The sequence below is a fragment of the Myripristis murdjan genome, chromosome 14 (genome assembly GCF_902150065.1).
Source record: "Myripristis murdjan chromosome 14, fMyrMur1.1, whole genome shotgun sequence".
In the NCBI taxonomy this organism is placed as follows: domain Eukaryota; kingdom Metazoa; phylum Chordata; class Actinopteri; order Holocentriformes; family Holocentridae; genus Myripristis; species Myripristis murdjan.
In genome coordinates this window covers 32,516,721-32,544,261 of record NC_043993.1, presented here as the reverse complement: position 1 = coordinate 32,544,261, position 27,541 = coordinate 32,516,721, and the positions used below count along the sequence as shown (strand labels likewise).

The 27,541-nt window shown below is 41.8% G+C and overlaps 1 protein-coding gene across 3 annotated transcripts; it reads right to left on the bottom strand.

The window, feature by feature from the left end:
• emsy (EMSY transcriptional repressor, BRCA2 interacting) lies at positions 1 to 26,779 on the bottom strand. Of its 3 annotated transcripts, none has more exons than XM_030068799.1 (20): positions 26,564 to 26,779; positions 23,203 to 23,311; positions 22,292 to 22,391; positions 21,938 to 22,012; positions 20,801 to 20,976; positions 20,557 to 20,712; positions 17,838 to 18,097; positions 16,144 to 16,384; positions 14,881 to 15,099; positions 14,001 to 14,150; positions 12,343 to 12,516; positions 12,038 to 12,174; positions 9,419 to 9,592; positions 6,729 to 6,939; positions 6,381 to 6,548; positions 5,649 to 5,804; positions 4,138 to 4,298; positions 3,368 to 3,946; positions 2,725 to 3,132; positions 1 to 1,869 (listed from the first exon to the last, which is right to left on the bottom strand). In XM_030068799.1, the coding sequence occupies exons 1-20, from the start codon at positions 26,564 to 26,566 to the stop codon at positions 1,675 to 1,677; spliced, it is 3,852 nt and encodes a 1,283-aa protein (XP_029924659.1). In that variant the 5' UTR covers positions 26,567 to 26,779; the 3' UTR covers positions 1 to 1,674. The 3 variants fall into 3 exon arrangements, with proteins under 3 accessions (XP_029924659.1, XP_029924660.1, XP_029924661.1); XM_030068800.1 differs by having other exon boundaries at positions 2,725 to 3,129; XM_030068801.1 differs by having other exon boundaries at positions 6,756 to 6,939.
• Positions 26,780 to 27,541: the final 762 nt, after the last annotated feature.

Here is a 27,541-nt window from a genome sequence, read left to right as displayed (position 1 = left end):
CACAGTAAAATAAGGTTTATTTTATATCACCGACACTGTCAGAACCCATTCACTTTGCCCCCATCTCAGATGGAAAAAGCCACTGGCGGAGTCAGAAACTTCAAAATCAGAAAATATTGGAAATCAGAGACAGGAAGGGTCACAATATTTAAAAATTAAAATAAAATATCACAGACAGGGCCTTGCTCAATTTCTCTCTGTCACTTGAGTTTTAGTTTGACATGATCAAACATTTGACAGTGTCTGATTGGCTGCAAAACATGAAGGTCAGTCTCATTACTAAGTGCATGTGTGTTGTGTGAAAAAGCCGATCACAACACTTTGATCGGCTTCAGCGATCAAATCATTGTGACGGTTATTCCCACATGACTTGAATGCAGTTAAACACGTTGAGGGAGAATCGATGTGGTTTGCCAGCCAACTGACAAAAAACCCACAAAAACACGCCTATCATCTGCCCATCATCTGCTACTGGCATGTTCATGTTTCAGTTTTTTCTACGTGAAAAAGCTCCAATTTCTTCAAACAGTGGCCAGTAAAGAAGTACAATTTTTAGTGTTCTACTAGCTGGTTTTATTGTGCAGATTAAATGATTTCATTCTCTCAACTAGTCCTCTAGTTTGAAAAGGTAAAAAAAAAAGAAGAGGAAATGCATTGTTTGAATAAACTATGCACAATCAAATTAATACTCTGTGAAATTATCACATCAACATTTTGAAGTCAAGAATATATCTTACAAAAAAGTACATTGCTGAACACATTTTTTCTTTACATCATATCAGTTTAAATGAACTATAACACATTATCTTTATTTCTGGACCCTATGCTGGTTCAGCTTTATATTCCACTCAGCAACTGGATTTGCTCCTTCTTTGTTTCCCTTTTGAAAACTAGACTTCTGAACAAATTTGTAAATATCCAAAGTGAGCAGATATTCTTGTTTCACAGGTGCAGCTCGGAAGAAGAACCACATCTGACAGTATCAAAAGAAGAAGTCCATCTGCAACGAGACAGACACTTTCTACAAAAAATATGTATGACCCAAACAATTACTCGGGGGGAAATTTATTTGAAACATTCTGGTCAAAACACCGTACGCAGGAGTCAAAACTGATTGAGTATTGTTGAAAAGATGTGCAAGTGCGCGGCACAACGCCAGGAATGCACAGCTTCGATGTCGACACTGCATTCAGCCGATTTCCAAATCATCCGTTCCATGAAAGCATAACAGTCTTGTAAACTCTTACAAGCAACATTGTCAACATATTTGAACAATTAAGCGTGTTTTGAAAGGCTGCGTTCCAACTGTCTGGGACTGGGCCGAAACAAAGCCTTTCACCTCACTCCCATATTTTACATCCAACGCTCCTCAGTGGCAATAAAAACCACATGTCCAAATTTGTTAGGGGGAATAAAAAAAAAAAAGGAATTATTTTGAACAAAGTGTCTGCTTTATTTTCCAAAAAAAGAAAAAGTATTTTTATTCTTCTGCTGAATGACAGCCAGCATTTCTTTGTCCAGCGCGTCTGAGGCCACGGAGGAATCATAAAGGTCTGTTTATTCGTCACGTAGCACATAAAAAAAAAAGTCAAGAGGAAACCCAACACGTGTTGGATCACAGTTCCACTGGGTTCTCATCCAGTGGGTGTTACACTGGAGGTCTGAGGGGGGTGATTAGGGCTGGTCGGCGGCGTCCTCTGCAGGGCTGGCCGCCGTGGCTTCGTCGTTGCTGCTGTCCACCTCCTGCTCCATGGGGCTGTCCTCCTCCAGCTGCTGGCTGGTGTAGTTGGTGATCTCCAGGAAGCCGCTGGGCTCCACCACCACGTTGGACTGGCTGGAGTCCGGCAAGATGGAGTACTGAGGAATCACCTGCAGACAGGAGAACAAGTGTTGGAAAACATACTGCCCACATTAAGGGCAAGCTTCATCTGCTGATCTGAGGAGGAGTGCTTAACCCTAGAACGCACAATATATCCATTACCATTAGAACGCAAATTCATTTCCTATGAAATCTGATGCAAAGCTGAGGGTCTCTGTTACCGCTTTTTAATTAATTCATCAGCTCCTTTGATATTCACGGTAACCCCCAATTATCTTGTTTCTGATGATCACAAATTATCACAATTTGTAATTTCTTAGGTCTCCCAACCGTTTCATTCCACGCAACTTCAAGTCATCAAAACCCAAAGTTTAGGAAAACTAATGTGGACGACTTTATTGTGGTGATGGAACAAATTCAAACAAATGACTGGATAAAAGGTAGGAAAAATGATATCAAAGCTCTAAAATACGACTGCTTCCTTTGGGAAAAGATTGGCAGAAACATGAACTATGTACGTTTTGTAGATATCAAAATTAAAATGCTGACATTGGCCGGTCAGTATCATTCATCGTTATCAGATGTACATGATAACTTGCGATATCTTTGTTTTAAACTAGGATGTTCGCGTGCTCATGACGGCGTGTGTGTGTACCCAGGACGTGGCAACGAATATCTGCTGTTTAACCACAATCAGCGTCCACACCAAATATTGAAAGAATCTGTCATAACTGTATCCTCAGAGGCATTCACAAGAAAAATCTCATATGATGTCCGACTTCATCTAGGGAATATAATAAAAAGGCCAACATGTGAGACCTATTTATCTATATAAGTGGTATATCAGTCTATCCCTAGTGTGTGATAATTCACTCCTACCGCTGACTTTGAAGTTAACATCTCACCTCAATCACATCCAGGTGTTCTTTGTTCCTCTGTGCTGCGAGGCCTTGTATGCGGCTGAACTGGGGTTTGGGATGGGAGTGATGCATGGAGGCCCCGGAGCTGCTGATGAACTGTCCCGAGTCCAACGTGCCCGAGACAGCCTGAACGCCGACGTCCAGACCTTTACCCAGGGGGCTGCAGTCGCTGGACGAATCCACCACCATGGGCTCGGTGCTCGGGTCGATCTCCGCCTCCATCATGGAGATCTTGAGGATGTCGGACACGGAGGACTTGCCGCCCAGCGGGCCGGAGCTGGACTCTGGCAGCAGCTTGGCGGTGGCCTCGCCGCTGCTGAAGACCGGCGATGAGTGGTGGCTGCTGCCGAAGGTGATCTTGGTGACGGTGGCGCTCTGCGTGATGATCGGCTGCTGGGTTCAGGGGATTTGAGGAATGGAAAAAAAGATTGAGAAGATACTTGTTATCTGTAAAACATGCAGACTTCAAGTTTCTGCTAATCTTTTCGCTTTTATCCAGCCATTGGTTTTATCCAGCCATTGGTTTCCACTACAATATGAACATGAACTTTCAGAGACTTCAAACTTTGTTCACACCAGTAAAATATGATTACAGAACAGGTAACCCTCAGCTCTGACAGGCACACACCTGGCTGGACGCAGCCTTTTCTGTGCTGACAGGGTGGTGAGCCTGGAGTGGCGGCGGCTGGGACATCGGTGTGTGGATAGGCCTGTGGTGGGATGTGGGCGCTTGCTGCAGCTTAGGGAGCTGAGGCGTCAGCAGGGGTTTTGTTGGGGTACCTGGCGTAGCAACCTTTGCCACGCTCTGGCCTGGTGCTGCTAGGGGTCGGTCTTTGGGACTCTGGGTTAAGGCCTGTGGTTTGGGCGGACACTGCTCTCGTAGTTTGGGCAGTTTCTTAGTCAAAGAAGGGGTAGAGGAGAAGGCAGAGGAGGAGGAGGAGGAGGGCTGGCTGATCTGAGGTTTGCTCTGCAGTTGTGGCAGCGGCGGGGGCGGCTGGGTGGAGCTGGATCCGTGCCGACTCAGCTCAGCCTCCGCCTGGTTTGAGGGCAGAGGCTGATGTCCGGAAGAATGGGTGGTTGTTTGCTTCAGGGGCTCCGTCGCAGATTGGCTTGAGCGGTAAAACAAGCCTGTCTGGGGGTCCAAGGTGTCCCCTTCCAGCTCCCCTGCTTCCAGGACTGTCTCGGTTTTGCCGTGGCTGTCAGAGGGCTAAAAACATGTTCATGATGAAGATTACTGAGGATATCATCAAGTGCATTTGATTAGATGATACTTTTATGATCCCTGAGGGGAAGCTGGGCCTCTGCAGCTGCAGAAACATGACCTATATAAAATGAACATGACCTACATAAAAATAATAGATAATCAGAAAGGTAGTCATGTTTATTACGTGACCTCACCATCTGGGTAAGGTGTGACACTGGGGTGGCAGAAGAGGTAGGAACAGGCTTGGCAACTGTCGTCATCTGGCTGGTGGTTTTGTAGGGCTTCCCCAGCTGCTGACTGGAGGACATGACCACATCGTCATCATCGGCAGATAGACCCGCTCTGCCGACTTTACCTGTTTAGGGAAACTCCCATCATGCCATCGCATTTGTCGCATCACATCTAAGGCAGGCTACAAACACACTCGTGACGAGCGCTACACTTTCCTAATTATGCTAGAACTTGCACATAGATGTAATTTATCGCTACTGTATTACTGATATTTTACCACGGGACAGAGATGGTGATTGCTATCAATGATTTCTCAGAACAGCATGGCATTCTGGCATTATAACAAGCATGAGACTTAAACATTCACTCAAGTATTTGAAGTCTCTTCCTGTCCACCAAGAATTTCCAGATAATTTTCAGCCCTGAGCCAACGGGGAGCTCAAGCTTTCTTTGTGCTATTGTGCTACCAGTGGCCGCTGGCCAATAGAGGGCACTAGGGCGCCGCCCCACCATTCCCAACATTCTGCAGTAGACGTGAATAAAAACTACTTTGAAATATATCCTGTAGTATATTTTAAATGACCAATCCAGCAAGTTAAATAGCATATAGTTAGTGACCAGTTAGTAAAATGTATAATCTGCGACAAAATGTTAGTATAAAATGTTCCACGTTGTCTCAAGTTACTGATAGGTTACTGACTGTCACATGTTTGGGCACATGGATCTTTATGCTTGACTCTCGTATTGAGTTGGACATGCGCAATACACTTCTCTTCAATACAAGAGATAGGAGCTGCCTTGGGCGCATTTTTCCTGCACCCAAGCTAATACACACTACGTTTTTATATGCAATGACAATAAATATCTATCTACCTATCTAACCTCGTGGGGGCAGCAACGCGTAAACCTCATAGGTGAGACTGACATACCGGTACACATGCGATCATGAATGAATGAAGGGTAGAGAGAAGAAGATGACGAGCGTTGCGAGTGAAAAGTAAACAGACAGTAAATTCATTATGGAAAAAGAAAATTCAGTTAAATCACTGCAGAATATGCCATTTGAGAGAAGAACAGCGCAAGCAAAGCAAAGAATAAAAGAGCTTGGACCAGTCTTGGTTTACAAAAAAGGCTTGGCTAACTGCATGTAGTAATAATAACTTATTATGATATCGTATTATTATATTATACTGTTTAGTTATATTATAATGTCTATAATTTCATTACAACATTCAGCTGCGCAAATTACAAACGCCTTTCATTGACATAAATATACTTCTATGATACATGCTTGCTTGATTTTTTTTAATTTTTTTTATGTAGCCCTACCTGGAAAAAATATTCCACCAGCCGCCACTGTGTGCTACTGAGACGCTTCCGTTTCGAAAACGGAAGTGTGCAGCCTTGAAGAGCCACGAGCTGACCTCGACTCCCATAGTGAGCATGATGTACATTTCAGACAGTAGAGGCTTACCTGCTGGGATGTACTCAGCGCTGGATTCTGCCTCTGATGTTGACGGCCTTGGAGACTCGGGACTCGGCTTCTTCTCCTGAGCCAACTGGATGGGCACCGCCATCTGGCTCAGGTCGATGGTGTGCTGCCTGGGTTTCAACTCTCCCTTCTCCTTCACTGTTAGGAAGGCAAATATTAATGTCACAAATGTCAATGTGTCGTGACTACCAGCAGAGTTAGGCTGATGTATTGGGGAAATAGTGGCCTTTTGAAAAATGATATGAAAAACTGGCTATTGTCCAGTCAGTTATGTCTATCTCTGGTATTATGGAAGTTCCTGGCAAACCACAGACAGAATGTTTTCATTATTATGGAAAACACATTCCATTTCCGTGTGGCAGGATTGTATTTTTTTTTGTCAATTATTTATCTTTTTGTCCATTGGCTGTTTAAAGAATAAAATAAATAGAAAAGCTTGGTCACCAAAAACAAACAACCATGTGTACCATGTTCTCACTGACAGACAAGGTTCTATATTTAATAAAAAGTGTTTTTTCTGCACGAATAACAAATTTTCTGAAAATGCATGAGATATTTTTGATAATCACACCATACACCATACAAGTGTGTCATTGAGGCACCTTTAGTTCATATCCCCCTCTAACCATCAAAGCTGTTCATCCCAGCTGCGGCCTCGTCTGTAGCCTGTACATGATGTCAGATGTGTAAATGTGACAGAGCAGCTGCTTTCACCTGTTGTCTGCTGCAGCTCCAGCAGGGCTTTGATGGTGGAAGTGGCCGACTGGGATTCCCCTCCAGACACATCCTGGTAGATAATTGTGGGGTTGGACTCCACGGCGACTTCCTGCTCAGCCCACTCCTGCTCTCTGGAGGACACGACGTGCACTACAGGCTGAGGGTCTGAGAAATGACAGTGGAAATGTTGGATAATTTGAATTTTCGTGTACCTCGCAGGCCCAGAGAGTGGCACTGCAGACACTTTTCTTTTGTTTTTGGGGCAGCAGAGTGTTTTAGTTTTTACAGACAGCCTAGTGGGGTATGGTCTTCCTGCTCTCCGCGCCATCTAAAATGGAAGGATACCTTGCGCAGTGCTGTGGGAAGCCTCACCGGGCAAGGTGCTGGTCTCTGTGAAGCCACTGGGCTCGTCCTTCGCAGACCCGTCCTGGCCGGAGCTCTGGCTCTGCCCGATGTCTGACGAGCGAGACACCTGCTGCAGAGTCTCAGTGACGAGCTGTCTGGTCTGCTCGCTCACCACCGCTGTCTGGAAGACCGGCTTGGGCTTGATGAGAACCTGAAGGGAAACAAAGGGGTCATTCCTTGAACTCACTGGTGAAGTTAGAGTGATGTTACGGACTGAGACTTCCATGGTAGAGTGTTGTCTTCTTTCTAAAGGTCACTTAGTGGGTCTAAACTGAGAACAAATCTAGTTTTTGGTCGGCTGAAGTTTCACACAGGCTGAATATAGTCAGTGTTGGTTTTCGCTGAATGGCACCTGGGCTATTTCTGAGAATGATGCAGTGATGATGTGACTATCATGATAAGCACAGCCGTGAAGAAATTCTGATATTGTAATGAGGAAATGACAAAACCACAGATTTTGTGCACTGCAATGCTGCTGCTGCTACAGATTCATCATGAGAGGCCCAAATCACAAGCCATTTTTGGAGCTAGAGATAGATGTGCAGTATAGATGTGTGTACCGCAGTGTATTCATGGAAATGACGTCTTCTCTGAAAACAAGAAGACGACTGTGGGAGTTGTGCAGAGATGTGCAGCTAACATAGCCCAGAATTGACATTTCAAAAGTCCTGAGACAGTAAGTTGGTGATTTCTGTCTTTGAGTGTCATTTTATAACAAGAGGTCTTAGCGAGAGGAAGCGATTAGGCTGCCACGATTCATTTACGGGCAAATCCCCAAACTTTTTATGGTTGCCACTTATCACCATCCCTCAATGATACTTGTCTTGAAGTATATTGGAGGACAGAAGCTGAGAGAGAACCCATGAGAAAAATGAAAGAAAGGAGGTAGAAACTGGGGCAGCTAATGTGCTTGGCACTTGATGAAATGTTGACTGACACCTCATGTCTGACACTGCCCTCTGGAAGGTAGTTTTTATCTATTATGCACTGGAATAACAGCTATCATCATCTGTAACCTGTCATAACAGACTTATTATGTTTGTTTCGGGTCTAAAGCTTCAGTCATCTCATGGCTGAGAAGGAAATTTCACCGGGCTTAGCAGGGCACGTCAAAAACAATCTTCCTGAGGAAATACTGGAGCGTCCTGACAGGAAAAGGCTTCAGTCGATGTTTTATCAACTTCTCTGGTCTCCATTTTTTAGAAAAGCAGGCAACATGAGACTTCCTGCACAGTTATAATACATTATATTTTCACATGACTTAAGATCCACTTTGGTATTCTCTGACTTTGTTCAATATATAATAGTGACGTGTAGAGCTTTTAAATCCTGTTCTAAACACCGGCTAAGTTCTCCACTGCTGCACAGGAAGTTTACATTTGAACTGGAAACGTGTGGTCAGAAAAACAACTGGGAAGTGAATATGAGAAGTGATAAGCCACCATTGATGAATAGACAAAGGAAAGAGCATCTGCAGAAACTCCAACACCATAAAAAAATTGTTTGTACAGCATAAGGTACCCACTGATCACACTGTTTTCAAAGAAATAAAAGTTATAATATTTTGATTTTTAAAAATATAAGAAAAGCATTTTTTCTTAATTTTGTGACAATTTTTCTTGATTTTGTGACAAAGGTCATTTTTCTGTTATGACTAGGTATTACCAGGGGAAAACAGAGGAATTGGATAAAAGATGGAGTGATGCTGGAGGATGTTTCGGAAAGCATCTGATACTAACCACTCTCACTGTCATGGGCCTTTGTATAACATCTTGTGGGGGCTAATTCCTTCACGGAGCCCACATGGTTTCTACTTCTGCCACTGCACATCACGGCACAGTGGGTGTTTCTGCTTAAATCACTAGAAATAGTTGTAAATTCCACATGCATGGCATGAGTCAGACACATGTGAATTTCTAGAGAATACAGCCATTCCTGTTAAGTCTCAAAAAAACTGAGGTAATAAAAACACCTGTAACTTGAAGAAATTGAAGAGCTTTACTGGCAAAAGCTCTGTAGGAAAGTCATTTCTTAATTTGACCAGTCAGTAGGAGGTGACCCGTAGTGAAACAAGGGGACATCGTCAGTACACTAACAATGTAATATCATGAATCTGAACACTGACCACAGACCTGCAGCAATAAAGTCAGACCGGAGATGGTATAGAAATATTTTAAGAATCCATGAAACAGTGGGATCAATATTTTACAGGAGATTGTGTCCAAACTCAGTAACTCTGGCTCTGAAACCTAAATTTAAGACGTGTTATGGCTCCCTCAATTTATGTTTAGAAGAATTCAAAAACCAAAACGCAGAATCAAAGCTGGAAAAAAAAAAACAGCCAACACAGTTAATTTAAGTTCCTCAAATGTAACTGCACAGTATAAAAGGGAGAACAGTGAATTCGTTGTTAAGCGACATGCGGTCCAGTTGTATTTACTATTGCAGATAAAATACATCCTGTACTACTGACCCTATTCTCTTAATTTCAGAGTGGACAAGCATTGCACAGAAAGTCACTAAGAACTTTTACAATATAAAACAAAGCGAGCGAATGAAGGAAAGAACAAATGAAAGGAGACAGAAACAAACAGACTTCAGATACAGCGGTCAGCAGCGAGCGGGCGTACCTGCGTCTTGCCTTGCTGACCGTAGACTATCTTGGTGGGTATGATCTTTGTGGTGGTGGACTGCGAGCCGGAGCTCAGGCCTTTGGGCTGCGTGACGATCATCTTGGTGATGGGTCTGGAGGCCGTGATGATGGCGGGCTTGGCTCCCTGGACGGCCTGAAGGCTCTTCTCACCCTGGGTGCACAGAGGCTCATCGTTTAGAGAATGTCCCAAAAGAACATAATGACGCTTAAAGAAAATACCATCTGCAACAGAAACTGTAAAACTGTGGAAAACGTGTGTACACCCTGCCTTGGGTTGCAGAATTCCGGGAATTTTCAAAGTTGGAAACTTTCCATGGGAATTAATGGGAATATACGGGAAATAACAGGAATTTACAGGAATTATCTGGAAATTTGCAAAATTGCAGGTTAGCCTTTAAGTGGGAACTTAATGTAGTTGAAGAAAAATCATCTTGCAGCATAATCCTAATCAACACAACCAGATTTAATGCAAGTTCAGTTGAATTTCTGCCCTGCACTGTGCGTTCCTCAAACCCATGCACAGATCGTTTCTTGAATCCTGCACACGGCAGCAGGATGACTGAAGCCACACGACTCGGCCTCCATTTTAGTCCACGGACGACATCCAGTCAAGAAGGTTTTGATGATATGACTGGGGTAAATATATTTGACCTGTGGTATTACAGTTTAACTGGAAAAAATACATCAAAATGTGTTTATACAGTAGCTATTTAAGAGGCTATCTATCATGGTGCTAGCCAGCTCAGCTGTGATGCTGGTTCTTCTGCCTTCTGCTCGCCAGTTTTCATACAAATACAGTTTTCATACAAGAACATAGATTATAGTTTGATTCAGCTGCTGAGTGAGGAGTGTTCATCTATTCATCGAGCCTATTTCTATTCATTTATCCACCATCAATGTTGAAGGACTGAGAAAGAAAATCTACTCAAAATAATTCAAAGTCAAAAATGTCATTAGTTTGCACGCATGTCTGCTAATGACAAAACAAAATTTCCAGAATTCCCCAGCTGAACTTCCCATGGAAAGTTTCCGGAATGCTTCTGGAAATTTACCAGAAATTTTCTGCCCCTTTGAAACCCTAACCCTGCCACATGTAAAAACGTGATTAAAGGTATTAAAATGAAATTTAAGTCTTCAAAACCTTCTGAATACAAATCCAATTTAAGACTAATTTCATCCTTAACAACAGCCTGAAGAGTATGAAAAAAACAGTACATTTTATGTCTGAGGAACCACGCCTGTCTGTCATCATATCATGCATGTATAAAAGCTGAATTTTTGAGATTGTGAAATCATGTTTAAGACTCGTAACATTTAAGTGTACTTAACGCCTTGTGAGGCTTGGAGTTTAAAGAACATTATTTAAAACATAAAACCTCAGGACACGGTCAGGCTGGCTAAAAAATAATTTTTTGTTCTATTACGCCTACTAATAAAAGAAAATTCCACCTAAAAATCAATTCACACATTCTATTCCTCTATTTCTGTTTCTATTCCACTTCTCTGTTGATAGTCCTTTCGTGAGAATGTGAACAAGAACAACTCTCTTGCAAAGCTGCTGAGACAAATAAGACCAATGCTGGCTTTTTCATATAAAAGCCAGATGTCACACAATAGTGACTCAGCCTACAGCCATTTAAAAAAAAAAAAAAAAAAAAAGTATATTTGTTGTACTGAACACTGTAAGGTATTTCCTGACAAAACTCCAATGATACACAGAACTGATGTGCTTTCTGTGTCCAGCAGCAACAGCAGGTTGACTGGCAGATACAAAACAAGAGATGGGTAGTTAGCATGAGCCACCATGGCTGAACAAAGACAAGAGCGCCTCCTACAGAAATCAAAACTTCACTACAGATTATTACACAGCCTCTCAGTGTTTCTGATGAGCCTCCTCAACCAGCAAGGAACTGGTTCAGCTCCGGTCTGTGAGCCTAACGCATTTCGATCATAAATAAATTGCCTCAAAGCCAGAAAAGTCGATTCCCTGCTGCAACCAAAAAAACTGAAACAACTGAAGCAGGAGCCGTGACGGCAAGAGTCACTGCAGAGAAATCAAACCGCGTTAATTTGGACTGCTGAAGAATCAAAACTATTGCTTTCAAAAGGACATCTCCTGAATTTCAGGAAAAGATGGAAGGAGTACAAAAAAAAGTCAGTTGAATCTCAAAATTGCTGAGGAGTTGGTGAAGGATGAGTTGTTTTTTTTTTTTTTTTTTTTTTTTTAACACAGGACCAAATTAAAAATAAGTTTTAGAAAAATTAAGTAAAGAGACTCAAAAAAGGACCTGGTGAACACTGGGACCGGACAGGGCAATGTGTTGGAGTGTTATGAAGCACACCAAACCGGTGTAAACATGGGCCAGTTTGCTAGCTGGCAACTTGGCTCAAGGATCCGTGATGGAACCAGCTCAAGAACCAGAGATGTTTTTCGTTGAAAAGACCTGTGACAGAAACAATTTGGTTCTGAATCGACTCGTACTAACAGAAAGCTGCTGCCATCGTCTCTAAGCCCAAGCACTTGGGTCAAATGTTGCCGTTCCCCTGGAAAGAAAACCCATCGAAAAGCTTGACCACATCACGGTGTTCAACTGACCCCAGCATTTAACAGCGTGGTGACAACGTTCTTGCCAGGAAGTCCTTGGATGGTCGCTCCTTTCCCTGTGGTTTTTTGAACCACAATGACATTTGGCTTGGAGGTCATGGGTATGGTGGTGATCTTAGTTGTTGTGCCTGTAGGAGAATGAAGATAATATTAGGAGAAAAAAAAAAAAGCAAGCTACTAACTACTACTACTAAGCGTCAGCCATGTGTCACGTGTTTATTCATGCGAAATGAATTAGCTTGTGCAAAATTAAATGCCTTCTTTGAGCGAATAACTTCAGGATGGAGTTAACTCACCAGACACGATGTTGCTGCTGATGATCTTTCCACCCAGCGTGGCTAGAGACTTGGGCACCACCGTGATGATGCTGCCACTGGTGGTTTTGACGTACGTGGCCCCGCCAGCGGACGCTGATATTCTGGCACCGATGTTGGGGCTGACAGTGGGTCTCGTATAGGTGGCCTGGGTGCCTTTATGGAGAAAGTGTTGTGGCATTACTTCATGAGAAATGCATAACGATAATAATAACAATACTACAGTTGCTGCCTCAGAGAAAAGAGGTTGCAGATTGTAGCTTTAAATATGATCAACACTTCAGATTTCAAAACTAATTTTAAGATTTCCTGGGGAAAACAATTCTTAGTTTCAAAAACTTTTCCAAGTTTTATGTGAATGGCTGACTTTTAACATTTAATATTTCACTTGCCCTCTATTTACACACTGTAGTGCATCTGAAGTCCTCCTAAAGAAGTTTTATTTTGTGTTTTTTTTTTTTTTTTTGCAATGTAAACTATATAATGTAATCCGGGCGATGCAGGTGTGTCAACAGTAGACATGGAATTACCAATAGTTAAACCCAAGTAGGTACTGATTCCTGCTTAGTTGAAATATCAGTATTTCTGGACAACTCTGAAGCATCGTTTAATTATTTACACTGAACAGTCTATGATGGACTGGTGACCTGTCTGGGGTGTTTCCCTGCCTTCCACACAAGGTATGCTGGGAAAGACTCCAGCCCACTTATGACCCTGATTAAGATGAGCAAATATAGAAAAAGGATGGATGGATGGATGGTCAATGACAGATAACCTGCACAGATGAAAATGTCTATTCAATGCAAGCAATGCTATCCTGAAAAGGAACGGATGAACAAGTGAATGAATGTTTTAAGAAGGCAGGGACATGCAATTTGAACTCCATGCAAAGTCTACTGATGAAAATGAACCATAGGGTTAACAGAAATGAGTAAAGGGTTGATAGAAGGTTCTTGTTTGCGAGTGGAATTGCAAGTGGGCAAGTGTTTTTTTTTTTTTTTTTTTTTTTTAAATGTTTCATCTTGCAAAATGTAGTTTACACACAGAGAGAATTAATCAACAGCATCGTCCTTCTAAGACAGGGGTGTCAAACTCGTGCCATGGAGGGCCAAGAGGCTGCAGGTTTTCATTCCAACCAACAACTCCACCGGGTGATTTCACTGATTAGTCCCGCCTTTCTGTTTGGAGGTAGGGTGATCAGTGAAATCACCTGGTGGAGTTGTTGGTTGGAATGAAAACCTGCAGCCTCTTGGCCCTCCATGGCACGAGTTTGACACCCCTGTTCTAAGACTAAAAAATGAGTATGCTGCACTCTAAAACCACAAACACAAGAGGGAATGTAAGCTGCTGCTGCTTATACTACACATGAATGTATTAGCCTCTAAGGAAATGGCACAGTTGTCGATTGATGTGTTTTCAGTTACTGCATGAAGCAGTAAAAAGTGCAATTTATGTCATTCAGTTAAGAACTGAAGGTGGACACCACACACTGAGTTTTTTTCCATTTTCCATTTTTGATATATAGCTGGAACACTGTGACACAGACTGTCATGAGATCTTCTTTCACCTGATTTGAGGCATTTTTTTTTTTTTTTTTTTTTTTTTGGTGTGTAACCGACCAAGTCTCTGAGCTCGCCCACCTGTTGGCTGAGTGACCAGCTTGGTGGTCATGATGGCTCCGTTGCTGCTGACAACCATGATTGGGGAAGAGCTGCTGCTGGACAAGGACACTGAGGAAGGCTTGGGCAGGATCTTACTGGGCTGAACCTGCTGGGTGATTATCTTCACTCCTACAAAACACAACGCTCATTAAATAAGACTTCTCGAGAACAAATTAAACATACAGTCATGTACAGGAACAGGATGTTTCAACAAGTTTCACTTAAAGTCATGCTCTGTCACATTAACTATGAGTAAGTGCCCCAGTTTGCAACGCCAAATCTCTGACTGATAAAAAAAAAACTGTAGTGATTCAACCAGCCAGCTCATGAAAACATCTGCTGTTCTAAACACCTGGTAGGTCATTCGTAGGAAAAAAAACTCTGACGCACAGGAAGTATTTTACATCTCCAGTTTGTTTGGACGAAACAGAAGGGGTAGTTAGCATGAGCAGTGATATTCACTAAGGCTGAACAGACAAAACACAGAGCGCCAAACTCCATCAACAAATACAGTACCGGACACGCTGTTGAACTGACAGGTGATCGCTGGTTATGCAGTACAGAAACATCACACAGAAACATCGCTTAGCATTAAAGCTGTTTCCATAATAATAAATAAATAACAAACAATGAATGATTTTTAAAATTTACTAAATGAGAATCTTACAGATTACCACTTTAATATATGATTTCATGCACTGATCTCCAAGTTGTCAAGTCATCTGGTGTCTTGACTTCTTCTATGAAGACAAACAGGGCGGTAAAGCCATCTCCACTTTGTGTACGAGCCAGTTTCTTATGCATCCTGTCGACTAGCACTCTTCTAAACTAACTCTGAAAGGGACTTGCTCTGACTCACCTGACTCCTGTTTGATTTGGATGGTGGGCTTGGAGCCGGGCGGCGTGGTGGAGGTCTGGGTCTGGCTGACGCTGGAAGCTGCTATAGGCGAGCCCTGCTGAAGCTGTTTGGGCGACTGCTGCTTGGGGAACTGGGCCAGGATCTGAGTGGGTGATCCCACCAGGGTCTTGGGCGAGGGAAGCCTGGCGGACGCCACCTTCACGCCAGCTGAGGAAGCACCTGGGAGAGGGAATGATGAAGAGGAATGATGACAGAAGAATGATGAAAACTAGACTGGGTGACCCTTGCAATCGTTTAATATCACTCTAACTGCACAATAACAATAACAACTTTTACTTATGTTTATGCTAAGGTAACATAGCCAGTTAATTTCTTTGAGCTGGTTGGTGATTGTGGCTGCACCCCCTGCCCGAATCGCCAAAAAACACGACGTTGACCTCTCCAAGTTGGGAAAAATACTGATAACTCAGCTCTAACAGGATGTCCAAAAGGTGTGGGATCATAGGGATAACCATATAAGCATATAGCATATATATTTGTTGTTGTGTTTGCTTTGCTTTGTCAGTATTTGTGATTTCAGAATGGAGGTGGGGGTTTAGATTCCACTCTAACATGCAGTTTTGATACTTGATTAAACTGCCAGTTTCCCCATAAGTCTCTTATTTTTAGAGCGAACTTTTCAAGTTAAACAGCAGCTTGATACGTACATGATAAATGTGCTATATGTGGCATTTTAACATCAATAAATTGTTACCACAATAATTTTAAGACATTACTACAGTTACCCTAAAGAATCAGGACAGCTGCCAACAACAGCCTGTATTTTACATTGTGAGCCACCTGGTGGGATTTGATGGAAAATCTGCTGAACTGCCTCACAGCACAACAGGATTTTGTTTTGTGGCGCACAAGAAGAAGAGGGCGCTTTTCTTTCACAGCAAACAGAGTTAAAACATGCAGAGTTTCTGGCAACAACACATTTTGGAAAGAGTTGAAAGACAATGAAAAAAAAACAAGACTTCTAATGTTTACAGTCTTCAAAAAAGCTGAAGAAAAAAAACATTGTCCAAAGAAGCAAATATCCTATTTATAGCTTGGTTTTAATCTAGAGAAACACACTGATACTAGCACTGGTGTGAGAGGGGACGGTCATCATACTGAGGTATCACCAGGATTTTATAATGATATAATCTTGATGTTACATGTGCTACCTGCCTCAAATTAGCAAGGAAATGATCCGTAACCAGTTATCTGAACACCTACACTGTGCCACAGTTGACATGACCACCGAGGGACTGGACGACACCACCGTGGTCACGGCGACTGTGTTGGGATTGGAAGAAGGGCTGGAGCTGGTGGGAAACACCACCGTCTGTTTCTGGCTGGTTGTTGTCAGCATGGACGTGGAGACCAGCTTGGACACCGCCGCGTTGTTGTGGGAGTGAGACTTGGACAGGATGTTGGGCACGAAGTTGGAGCTCGGAGAAGTCGTCACTATGATCACCTGATACGAGAAAGACAGGGACAAACGGTGCAAATGAAAAACGAAAAATGATCGGTGCTCCATCATAAGCAAAGTTCGGATCTGTGCCTATAAATGACTGCAGAGAGTTAAGTAACTTTGGTAATGTGTAAAGGAGTCCAGCTTCTTAAATGAAGCCACTGAACTAAGCCAGGGGTTTTGAAACTGAGGTCCGCGGACCACCAAGGGGCCTTCATGGTCTTCTAGAGTTCATTTTAAGATTCTTTTATTTGTTTTTAAATCTTTAAATGGCCTCACCCCGCCCTACCTCTCTGAGCTACTCAATCCTCACGCTCCTGCCCGGTGCCTCAGGTCAGCTGACCAGCTGCTCCTGGAGGTACCGAGGTCAAAGCGAATGCTCAGAGGGGATCGAGCTTTTTCGGTTGCTGCCCCCAAACTCTGGAATGACTTACCTGTGCACCTTAGACAGGCCTCTTCACTGTCCATTTTTAAAACCAGTCTTAAAACCCATTTTTACTCATTGGCTTTTAACCCAGCATGAGACGTCGCTCTGTTTTATGTGTTTTATTGTTTCTATCCTTTTTACTGTTTAATTGCTCTTACTGTTTTGTTGTTTTATGATCATTTATGTACACTGAGACGTTACTCTGTTTTAATTTGCTTGATTGTTTTTATTCTTTCTACTGTTTTTACTGTTTTGCTGTTTTATGATCATTTATGTACAGCACTTTGTTTCAGCTGTAGTTGTTTTAAAAGTGCTATATAGATAAAGTTGCGTTGAGTTGAGTTCTGTGAGTTCCACAGTAAAATGAGGAATACTGTGTTCAGACACCTTTCATAAGCATTTAAACACAAAAATCTGATATTCATCCAGCATTACTAATCATCACTAACCTGACCTTTAAATACACCATTTTACTAACTATTAATGTAGGTTTCTTATATATTTTTAAAATGTGTTTTGGTCATTTTCTGTTGTTGATTTTCCCCAGATCTTTACGTACATTACAATATTTTTTTTGCAAAATTTTCTTTTTTTTATTAATGTTCAAGTAGTTCTTTTCTAATTAGATAATTGCCTTTTTCCATATTTTTGAAGGTAATCAACTGCTCAGATTTCAAAGGATCGCTACAACACAAAAATATGTATGAGTGATTATCTTAACATTACGTTTTAATCTTACTACTTTGACTTTATTTGACAAGTATAACACCTACATGATTGAATAAATAACAGTTGTAACGTAAAAATAGTCAACTATGGCGTCTAGAACAAAGTTTGAAAATCCCTAAACAAAGCGACATAAAGTGTCATAAGCCCCACACCTTCACAAAGCACCAAGGCTTTTTTCGCACAACTTATGTACTAAGTTAATTGTGTGTCAGAGTTTTAGGGCTGATTTTTCCTTTAAAATCACATAAATAAAATAACCACGAAAGTCATGTGGAGGATGACGGCTGTTTTGCTGCTCACCTTTTGTGTGGTGGTGCTGGTGGTCTGGATGGTGGGCTTGGTGAAGGTGATCTTGACCGGCGACAGGTGAGGGGGCAGGGAGTTGGCGATGCTCTGCATGATGTTGCTCATTTTGGGGCTGCCGCTCACCGGCACCGTGATGTTCTTGGACACCGGCGGGGTCACCTTGGCGACCTCCTTCAGCACCACGGGGGATGAGCTGGAGGAGTTGGTCCGCCTTCGCTTTCGAGGTTTCTCGTCCTCATCTGAACAGCTCACGCCTCAGAGGGATAGGAAGCGAACAACAGACATTTAATTAGACAAAATAAATGTCATGCCTAGTTTGACCTTCAGCACACACAGGTAATTGCTGTGACATGAACATGACATTTGATTTTATTTCACATTGTCCTGTAAACAAGACAAGAAACAACTGGCGCACATGAAACAGTGGCGTGCCGCATGCAGTGTGTGTCTGTTCTGGCTGATTTCTTGCTTCATTCAACTGATCAGTTAGTTCAATTAGAATTTCTTGACTCAAAATCATCATTTAACTTAACCATTAAAGCTATGTAGTTACCTTTCTATCCAAACAAACTGAACTCCAGGGTTTGGAAGCACAGTCCCAATTATTTCAGATGTGAAAAGGGGGCCGCTTGAGGAAGCAGACAAAACCCTTCTCTCCCCCCTAAAAACAATCTATCCAAGTGTGTTTGAACATTCATTCCATTTTGAACTGCTTTCCAAATTCATCCTGTCGCACACCCCTTGTTCCAGTTGTTTAATATGGATACACAGACTGGTAACACATATTTAAGGAATTGTAAAATTTAATCCCACAGGCTTAACTCCAACCAGACCCTTTGTTTAGGAAAAATGAAGCACAGCCAGCACAAACTTGGCATTATGGGGAAGAAATTCTGGACTGTTCCCCCCGTGGCAACTCCATGCCATCACACACTGCAAAAAATATCCATTTCTGTTACTGAAGAGGAAAATGTGCAACGGGGATAAGACAAAGTCACTTGTTTTCAACACAAATGAACTTGTCTTAAGTATTTTCTTGACTCATGTGAATCTACTGGTAACAGTGGAGTGACACGCCTTATTTCAAGATATTTTCATTTGCTAAACCTGGAATCAGGTGATATTACCTCCCACCACTGGCAGATTTTTCTCCATCCGTTTCAAGAAAAAACTCAATTTGAACGCTCATACGAGACTAAATGACTTTTCATTGGTCATTTTTGTAGTGAAAACTGGGGATACAAAATTCTGGATTTTTTGCTGATATTTGGTATGCCGATATTTTCTTTTGGGCGATTGCCGATACTGATATACGCACATATTTTTTCCACCTAACTGCAGAGATAATGCCAGATGCAGGCATAAAATACAACACTTATTTCGACAAAATGCACATATTCACCGGGCAAAATAAGAAAACTGCTTCAACTTGGGTGATGTAAAACAAGCCATATTTATTTTTTTTTAGGAATGCATGATATTTTTTTTTTTTTTTTTTTTTAATTTATCTGATATGCTGACATTTATTTTAACACCTTAATTGACTGACCCCATTGATATGCTGTCACTATCATGCATCCCCACAGAAAATGCCAATATAACGTGTCATTTGGACGACTACAGGGGTGGATGGGATCCAGAGGATACCAGAGTCAAAGTGAAGGAAATGTCTGCTGAGGTTTCAACTGATGAAACCTCTTTACATCACAATCAACATGTCTGGTATCTGTATTGTGTCTGGGACTGATTTAGTTGGAGTACATTAACATATGTCTGCAGTGTATACAGAGAACTCATATTGGAAATTCTCACCTGCTATGTCATATCCACGTTCGCGCGCTGCGTGCGTGACCGTGCATGTGCTCGTGCATGAACGCCCGTACCGTCCTGAAGCACGCCTCCTCCAACCGTGCCAGAGTGGAGGAAGTGTGCTCTACTGAAGCACGGAACGGAGCGCTCACACTAGTCAAATAATCTGGATTTTGGGGTCAAACGTGCTTGGGCACGGTACGAATGGGCTAATGTGAGTAGGCCCTAAGCCTGCATGCTAATGAAGACGCAAAAGAGGATTTAGCAAAAATCACAGTACTGTCAGTATAACCGGCTATCAATCAAGCCCGCGGCTGTTGATCTTCCACAACACACTGCAAAAACTCAAAATCTTACCAAGATTATTTGTTTTATTTCAAGTCAAAAATGTCTTATTCCTAGTCAAAATATCTCATTACACTTAAAATAAGACATGATCACCTCAGAAGTAACTTGTTTTTGGACAATTTTCACTTGTTTCAACTGAAAATTTGCTTGAAACAAGTGAAAATTTTCTTGTTTCATTGGCAAAATTTGTTTCTTGTTTCAAGCTAATTTTTACTTATTTCAAGTGAATTTTCACTTTTTCCACTGGCAAATTTTGCCAATGAAACAAGCAAATTTTCACTTATTTCAAGTGAATTTTCACTTGAAACAACTGAAAATTGTCTAAAAACAAGTTTCTTCTGAGGTGATCATGTCTTATTTTAAGTGTAATGAGATATTTTGACTTGAAATAAGACATTTTTGACTTGAAATAAGACAAATAATCTTGGTAAGATTTTGCGTTTTTGCAGTGCAGTACTGAAGGTTAAACCTGGTTTAATTTCACTTATTGTTTCCTTTTTCCAGTAGGAAGCAAAGAGGGACAACAAGGGGAATTCTTCATTATTCTGAGACTCACTTTTCACGTAGACGGTGCTCCCGCTGGGCAACACCACGACGTTGGAGACCGGGCTCGGTGGTCTTGGAGATTTCACTGTGGCTCCTATAGTGCCGCTGGTTGCTGTGGCACTGGTTGAGGTGCATGTAGTGCTTGTGTACGAGTAACACACAACCACTGCAGGAAGGAAAACAATAGTGCCATTGACCATTTAGATGTATATTTTAAGAACCGTTGTGTCAAATACAAAGCCACGCTGGCCTACCTTCTTTGTTTCCAGTTTCAGCTGGCAGCAGGAGGGAGGCGTTCTGACTGGCTGTGGCATTGGCAACCGCATTGGCAGTCACAGTAAAGGCTGTCTGAGGAACTAGTCTTGGCATCAAGGGGACAAGCCGGCGCCCTTCAATGGACCACTCTGAGGCACTGTTAGGACCCGACATGCTGGAAAAGAAAGGCATGGACCTTCTCAGTATTTAATATACCCTAAAGATATAAAAAAGCCTTATTAAAATCATTCCTGAGTGAAAATGTTGACCAGAAACAGTATGTGTGCGTGTGCTTTTCAGCTGTTTTAAATTTTAGAAATGAAACATCTCAGTTTTTATGTTCCTCCATGACTTTTGTAGATCCTAAAATCATGCAAAGAAATGGTAATATAAAGTTAAATTTGCTCCTTTCAAGTGACATCCTGTTAACTCTTTCTTGGGGGCCCAAAATCCAGTAGCTTTTCTAGAGCTAACTCAGAATAAGTGCAAACACTTTCAGCCTTGACTCATTATTGGATGGTTTACACAACAAACTCCTTCCACCCCACAAAACTGCAATGAAATGTTGATCAATCTTTGCACCTTCCTGCATTCACAGGTTGTCTGCAAGTATCAGAGAGTTGAATTTAACACTTTCTAAGATCTGTTCAAGTCAGATTTTTATCAAATTTAAGACAGATTTTTGGACAAATAATCTTTTTTTTTGTCATTATAAGCATTGTGGGTTAAATATAAAGGCAAGTGCAACATACCTGGTCCAGTGCAGCGGTATGTTTCAGGCACAAACATGGTGCGTTCTCAACAAGATGATTTTAGTTTTGACCTTGATGCAGAATTTGACTCATTTTGACATTAGACTGCTAAATGAAACTACATTTAATGCTTAAAACTATTTGACAACTTTTCATATCTCTAAAATTGAATTTAAGATATTTTAGGACTTTTACGGACCTACAAACACCCTGATTAACAGTGGCAGCCCAACACCATTATTAGACCATCCAATCTGCCACCATCAGTCTGCTCCTGACAAAACTCCTGCTGGGGGAGGGTCCACCTGCGATCGCATTCCTCTTAAGTCACTGTTGTAACGGGGCGGCACAATGTGAGTAATAACCGGAGAGTTGTATACTCACTGGTACGCAATTGTGGTGAGGCGTTCATCGTTGACTGCCCTGCGGACTTCTGCACGATGACGCTCTGTGGAGATACTGGCAGGTGTGGAGGGTGGGGAAGGAGATAAAGCACACTTTTAAAACGCTATTAAAATGCTTTTGTACAGAAATCAAAGTAAAAGTTGCTCTCAGTCGACTGGGGACACAAAAGTCGACTGATGTAACTACAGGCCTCTCAGGTTTGAAGATTTCTTATAAATACTTGAACAAAAGAGCGTGAATTGGAGGCAGTGTCGCGTATTTTCATTCTGTAGTGATTCTTGCAGTTATATTACTGTTCAATTGGCCTGTTTACACATTGCAGCCAACAATTACCCGAGAATTTTAGTGAGCTCTCCCAGGATGTCCTTCTTGTCCTTGGTCAGATCTCCTTGAGCTCGCAGGGCGCTGATAACCCCGGCGTAAGCCTCCAGCTCTACAAAACACACAGACACAGATGAAACAACGCACAGCACTGCAGAACAAGACTGATTAAGTGGAGAGAAAGGGAAATGTAGAATAATCTTCTCCAGCCTGTTATTTATTTATCTATTTATTGTGCACAACTGAGGCACATGAAGCGCTTGCGTGCAGCATGCAGTGTATGTGTGTGTGTGTGTGTGTGTGTTCTCACAGACTTCATGCTTCATTCAACTGATCGGTTTGTTAAATTAGAATTTCTTGATTCAGAGTACAATCAGCATTTCACTTCACCATTAGGGCTGTATGTATATCCACTTTGGGTTTTGGAAAGTGACATTATGTAAAAAAACTCATTTTGCAAACTTGAAAACAGCACTTATTTGGCTGCCCCATATTGTGCTATTAGTCTTTATAATGAAAAAAAAAAAAGTCAGGTAAAACCTCTCAGAGTGAAAACATATGTAATTATTAAACCAGCATATTCTCAGTGGAAATGCACTGATTGTTTCCCTCTCGGCAATTTTCCAAGCTGGGCAATGTGCTCTGAAAAGAATGCCCTGTATTATTAGATGAAGCAACAGATGACCTTTCCACTCTGATTTAATCAATCTGCGTGCAGTTAAATCACTGGAGTCCGCTATGATCAGATTAAAGTTTTGGCTGCAACTAAGATGCCCAGATGACACAAATGAAAATCCTTTTGTTTTTTTTTTTTTTCCTTCTTCGTCCCAGAAACCTTCTCACAGTACGACTAATGGGAAAAAAATGGCTGGAACGACATGATTTATGTATTTTTCAGTTTCGCTATTATTACTCTATCTTACCCAGTTTGCGGAGAATTCTTTTGCACTCATCCCTGCCGAGGTCCAGGATGGTGGGCCATACCACAGGCATGGTCCCAGGCAGCAGTGGTTTCTCCAGCTGAATCATGGGCTACGTCAAGAGGAAAAAAACATAAGCACAATGTGGAGTTTATTTGCTTCTGTGATGACTTGAACGGAGATTTTGTGTGAATGCTCACCAGTTTCAATTTGTGACAACATGTGACATTCTGCATTTCTCCAAATCCAGACTACATTTCCCATAAACCCTGTTAGTGCCCCTCCGGGATGCCGCTTTAAGTTTTTTTGAAGCACAAGAAGAATAAGAGGTGACATCATCCAAAATACATTCTTACCAGATAAACTAAAATAAGGCTGGAATTCTGTAGTCATAAAAGCAATAACAATAAACTTTATTTATATAGCGCTTTTCCAAAACAGGGTTCACGAAGTGCTTCACAGAAGAAAAATAACTAAATATAAAACCAAAAGTTCAGAATCAGAGAAACTTTATTGATCCCTGAGGGGAAATTAGGTCAGCTGCAGTTGCTCATATTGTCAAGAGAACATATTACAAGCATAAGTGAAATCATAAGAAATAGAAAAATAAGAAACAAAAAAAAAATGTGTGCATTAGAAATTTGTAACCTATGTAAAACTTTGTGCCTTTGTAAAACTATGTGCCTTATATATACACATGGGCATTAATCCATGTTGTAAAAAAGTATGTGCATTAAGTATAAATATGTGCATTAATCAAAAAAATATTACAACAATAAATGCAGAAATAAGAACTTGAGCATATGTAAAAAAAAAAAATATGTATATACACACCATACATGCACAGGACTATTGCACTGTTGAACTGCTGTAACAGCTTATGAATATCAATTATTGCGCAGTTATATGGGTAAATAAACAGGTAAATAGTGAATGAAAAGTTAAATTGTGACTCTGATAATCAAAACCAGCAGAAGAGCACAATAATACCATTAGAGACGCATAACATTCGATGACCTGTCTATAGGAAAGCAAGCTTGAAGAAGTAGGTTTGGACAGAATAGTTGACACGGGGGACAGAATCACGCGTTTGGCTGAGCAGCAAAGTGGAAAGTTTTCCTGTTTGTACTGCAAAGCAACCCACCAGCAAGCCTGACCCAGCAGTACACAATGTAAGATGCAGAGCAGAGGCTGGTTGAGGCTGCCAACCTGCTCAGTGATGACTGTGTATGTTTACAGTATCGTGCTAATGGATCACAATGAATCTATCGTATGGCTGTTAGAGGTGAAGCAGTCCAATAAACCCACAGCTCATTATTTATTGCGATTTGGGGGTTTTGGGTTGGGCTTATTGCAATTTTGATTTCAGTTCAGTTTGTCCTGTACATCAGGAAGAAAAGAAAAACACCACCATTTCGAATGTTCTCTGTATTTTGTCTCATTTGCAAAAATAACTTTTTTTCATCCAGAGATTTGGTGATAACAACATGAGATCAACAAATGTTCTTCGAAAGGCAAAAATCTACTTAGACTATTTAAAACCCAACATAACAGCAATTTCAATATATTCATTAATTCCTCAGCTCAGTGTGGGGTTAGATGGCTCTGCATGTGTACTGAGGCATGTCAGAAGATATACACAGGATATCCCTTGTGCTATTAAAAGGGACAATAACACACACACCTTCTATATGCATATGATGACACTTCATTTGAACTTTACCTGCATAGTTTTATTATTACAGGTAACTTAGCAATCTTTAACATGTTATTCCCGTCCAAAACCATCATCAGTTTAATGCAGTGACTAATCCTCCTTGGGACTTTAGATTGTGGAGGCAGGAGCTCATACACTACTCACAAAAAGTAAGGGATATTCGGCTTTCGGGTGAAATTTCAGGATGAACCTAAAATGCATTATAACCTTTACAGGTGAACTTAATGTGACCTTCTGTAAACTTTTGAATGCACATGTCCAACTGTTCAATGTTTCAGTACTTTTTGCACAAGTTGCTGTTCTCTAACAAGGAGTTTAACGGCAAAATTCACATCAGGTGTTTGATGCTCCAGCTCATCGAGGTCGTATCATTAGGGAACGGCTGCTGGAGACTGGGGTACCTCAGATGGAGTGGCCTGCACTTTCTCAGACCTGAATCCCATAGAAAACCTATGGGATCAGCTGAGTGGCCGTGTAGAGGCTCGGAGCTCTGTACCCCAGAACCTCAATGTCCTGAGGGCCGCCCTTCAAGAAGAGTGGGATGCCATGCCTCAGCAGACAATAAGTCGACTTGTGAACAGCATGAGACGTCGTTGTCAAGCTGTAATTGATGCTCAAGGGCACATGACAAGTTATTGACACTGACATTTTTTGCTGTGGTATATCCACCACTGTTGTTGGCTTTTGTTTCAAGAAATTGTTTGAGATGAGGAAATCACCAGTGCATGCTTCTACTTAAATGCCCTACTTTCATGATATAATATCACTGTAGTGTGAACATTTTACATTTTCCATAAATTTCACCCAAAAGCCAAATAGACCTAACTTTTTGTGAGTAGTGTATGAGGAAGCTAAGAAACTACACAAGACAAGGGGGAGAATGGGCTGACACAGCAGGAACAGCGTTATTTTCGGCCACAGCTGTTTCTGGCAGCGCAGATGCTGTGTCGTCGCTCCGGGTCTGAGCTCCCTCTGCGAGCCGCGGGGCATTTCCAGCTCTGCCCGGTGCGGAGCGCTCGGCACGCCGGGGTACGTTTAAAAAACCTGGCGATTCACTATCACCTCGTCTATCCTTACCTGTGCAGGTGTCGCCAGGCATAACCGAACGGTGTTTTATGAACCTTTGGGAACCACTGGGCAATTCGGCGTGTGCAAGTTTTCACAATTGTTTACACTAAGTCGTCACCGCCCACCATGGTGGATTTTGGTGGAAGGCGATCCAGAACATGACGCGAACCAAAGCGGCTGCGCAAAGTGGAGATTTTATCAACACCAAGTGCGACTTTATGGATCACCTATCGTTTTATATCGTACCAGCCGCTCGTAACTAGTCATTCTTAAGCACCTTAAAGCCATACTGTGCCCGCTATATGCATTTGTCGTCTGGGTATAATGGAGTCTGATGCGCCGTTCTCTCCATACAACAGAGAGCGGTGCGCACCAGCTAGCCGACGCAGCGCAACCCATTCATAACCACATCGAAGCCGGTGATGATTAAAGCTACGGTTTATGTAGGCTTTTGCGATGCTGGCGTCTAATAAAAGTATGTATATTTTAGTAACGCTGAATGAAAACCCTTTCAATGGCTTGTGTTAGGGGTTAGCCACCGAGCTAGCAGGCTAGTTAGCTCCACAATCAATGTCTTACCATCCGTGAGCAGGACAACTTCAAGGCCTGGGTGTCGATTCCGAGGTCCGCACAAATGTAACCGAGCCGCGCATGACATGCATCACATCGTGCACGTATTCTCCAACAGGCAGCGGCGTCAGAAACAAAAGTTAGTCGTCCGAAATAAGGATTCTGCTTCGATATATTTGTGTTTATGTTGTCAGCTAGCTGTCTCCTTCCTCTAGTTTGGGAGTTTTTCTTCGTGTGCTGTGTAAGACTAAGACTAAACCTCAGTGTGGCGCACTGCTGCCACCTACGGGAATTGAACTGCCACACACAATATTCACACTCAAACCTCCAGACTTTTCTCTTTCCAGTCTTTAGTGTTTACATCAGTCATTTTACATAACCATCAATTTCCAGATTTTAACTTGAACCCTAATGTTGTCGTTTAAGTTGTGGTTTGATTAAAATGTTAACTAATTTTTGTGATAACTCCTTAACCCTTTATAGGGCAAGTGATTATTTTTGGTAATTTCATAAAATTTTACATATCAGGCCCATCCCCTGTCTCAGTTAGTTCAATAATCATTTGGTCTTCATCCAGCCAATCAGCAAAGATCGCTCTACATCCCAGGTCACATGATTGTGGCATTTGACCAATCTCAATGGCTTTGATTTTCTATTACAAAATGAAAATTTTAGAAAAATTTTATAGAAGTAATAAAGTCCTGTCATGTTCTCTAATAACAGTCTAGGGTTGTTTTTTTGAATTTCAAAGTATTTCAATGAGTGCCCTATAAAGGGTTAAGATTGAGAAAGGAAGAAGGTGCCTGCATCACCGCTGTTTGATGTTTTTTTTTTCGCTGTTTGATGTGGCTTTTGCAACTATGCACACAGTAGGCTACATGCCTATGCATTGCACTATGGGATATGTAGTTTTCTGTGTGGGCGCACATTGAAGTCTGTGGTGGAGGAACTGACGTCTGCGCCTCTTGTATGAAGGATTTCTCCCTG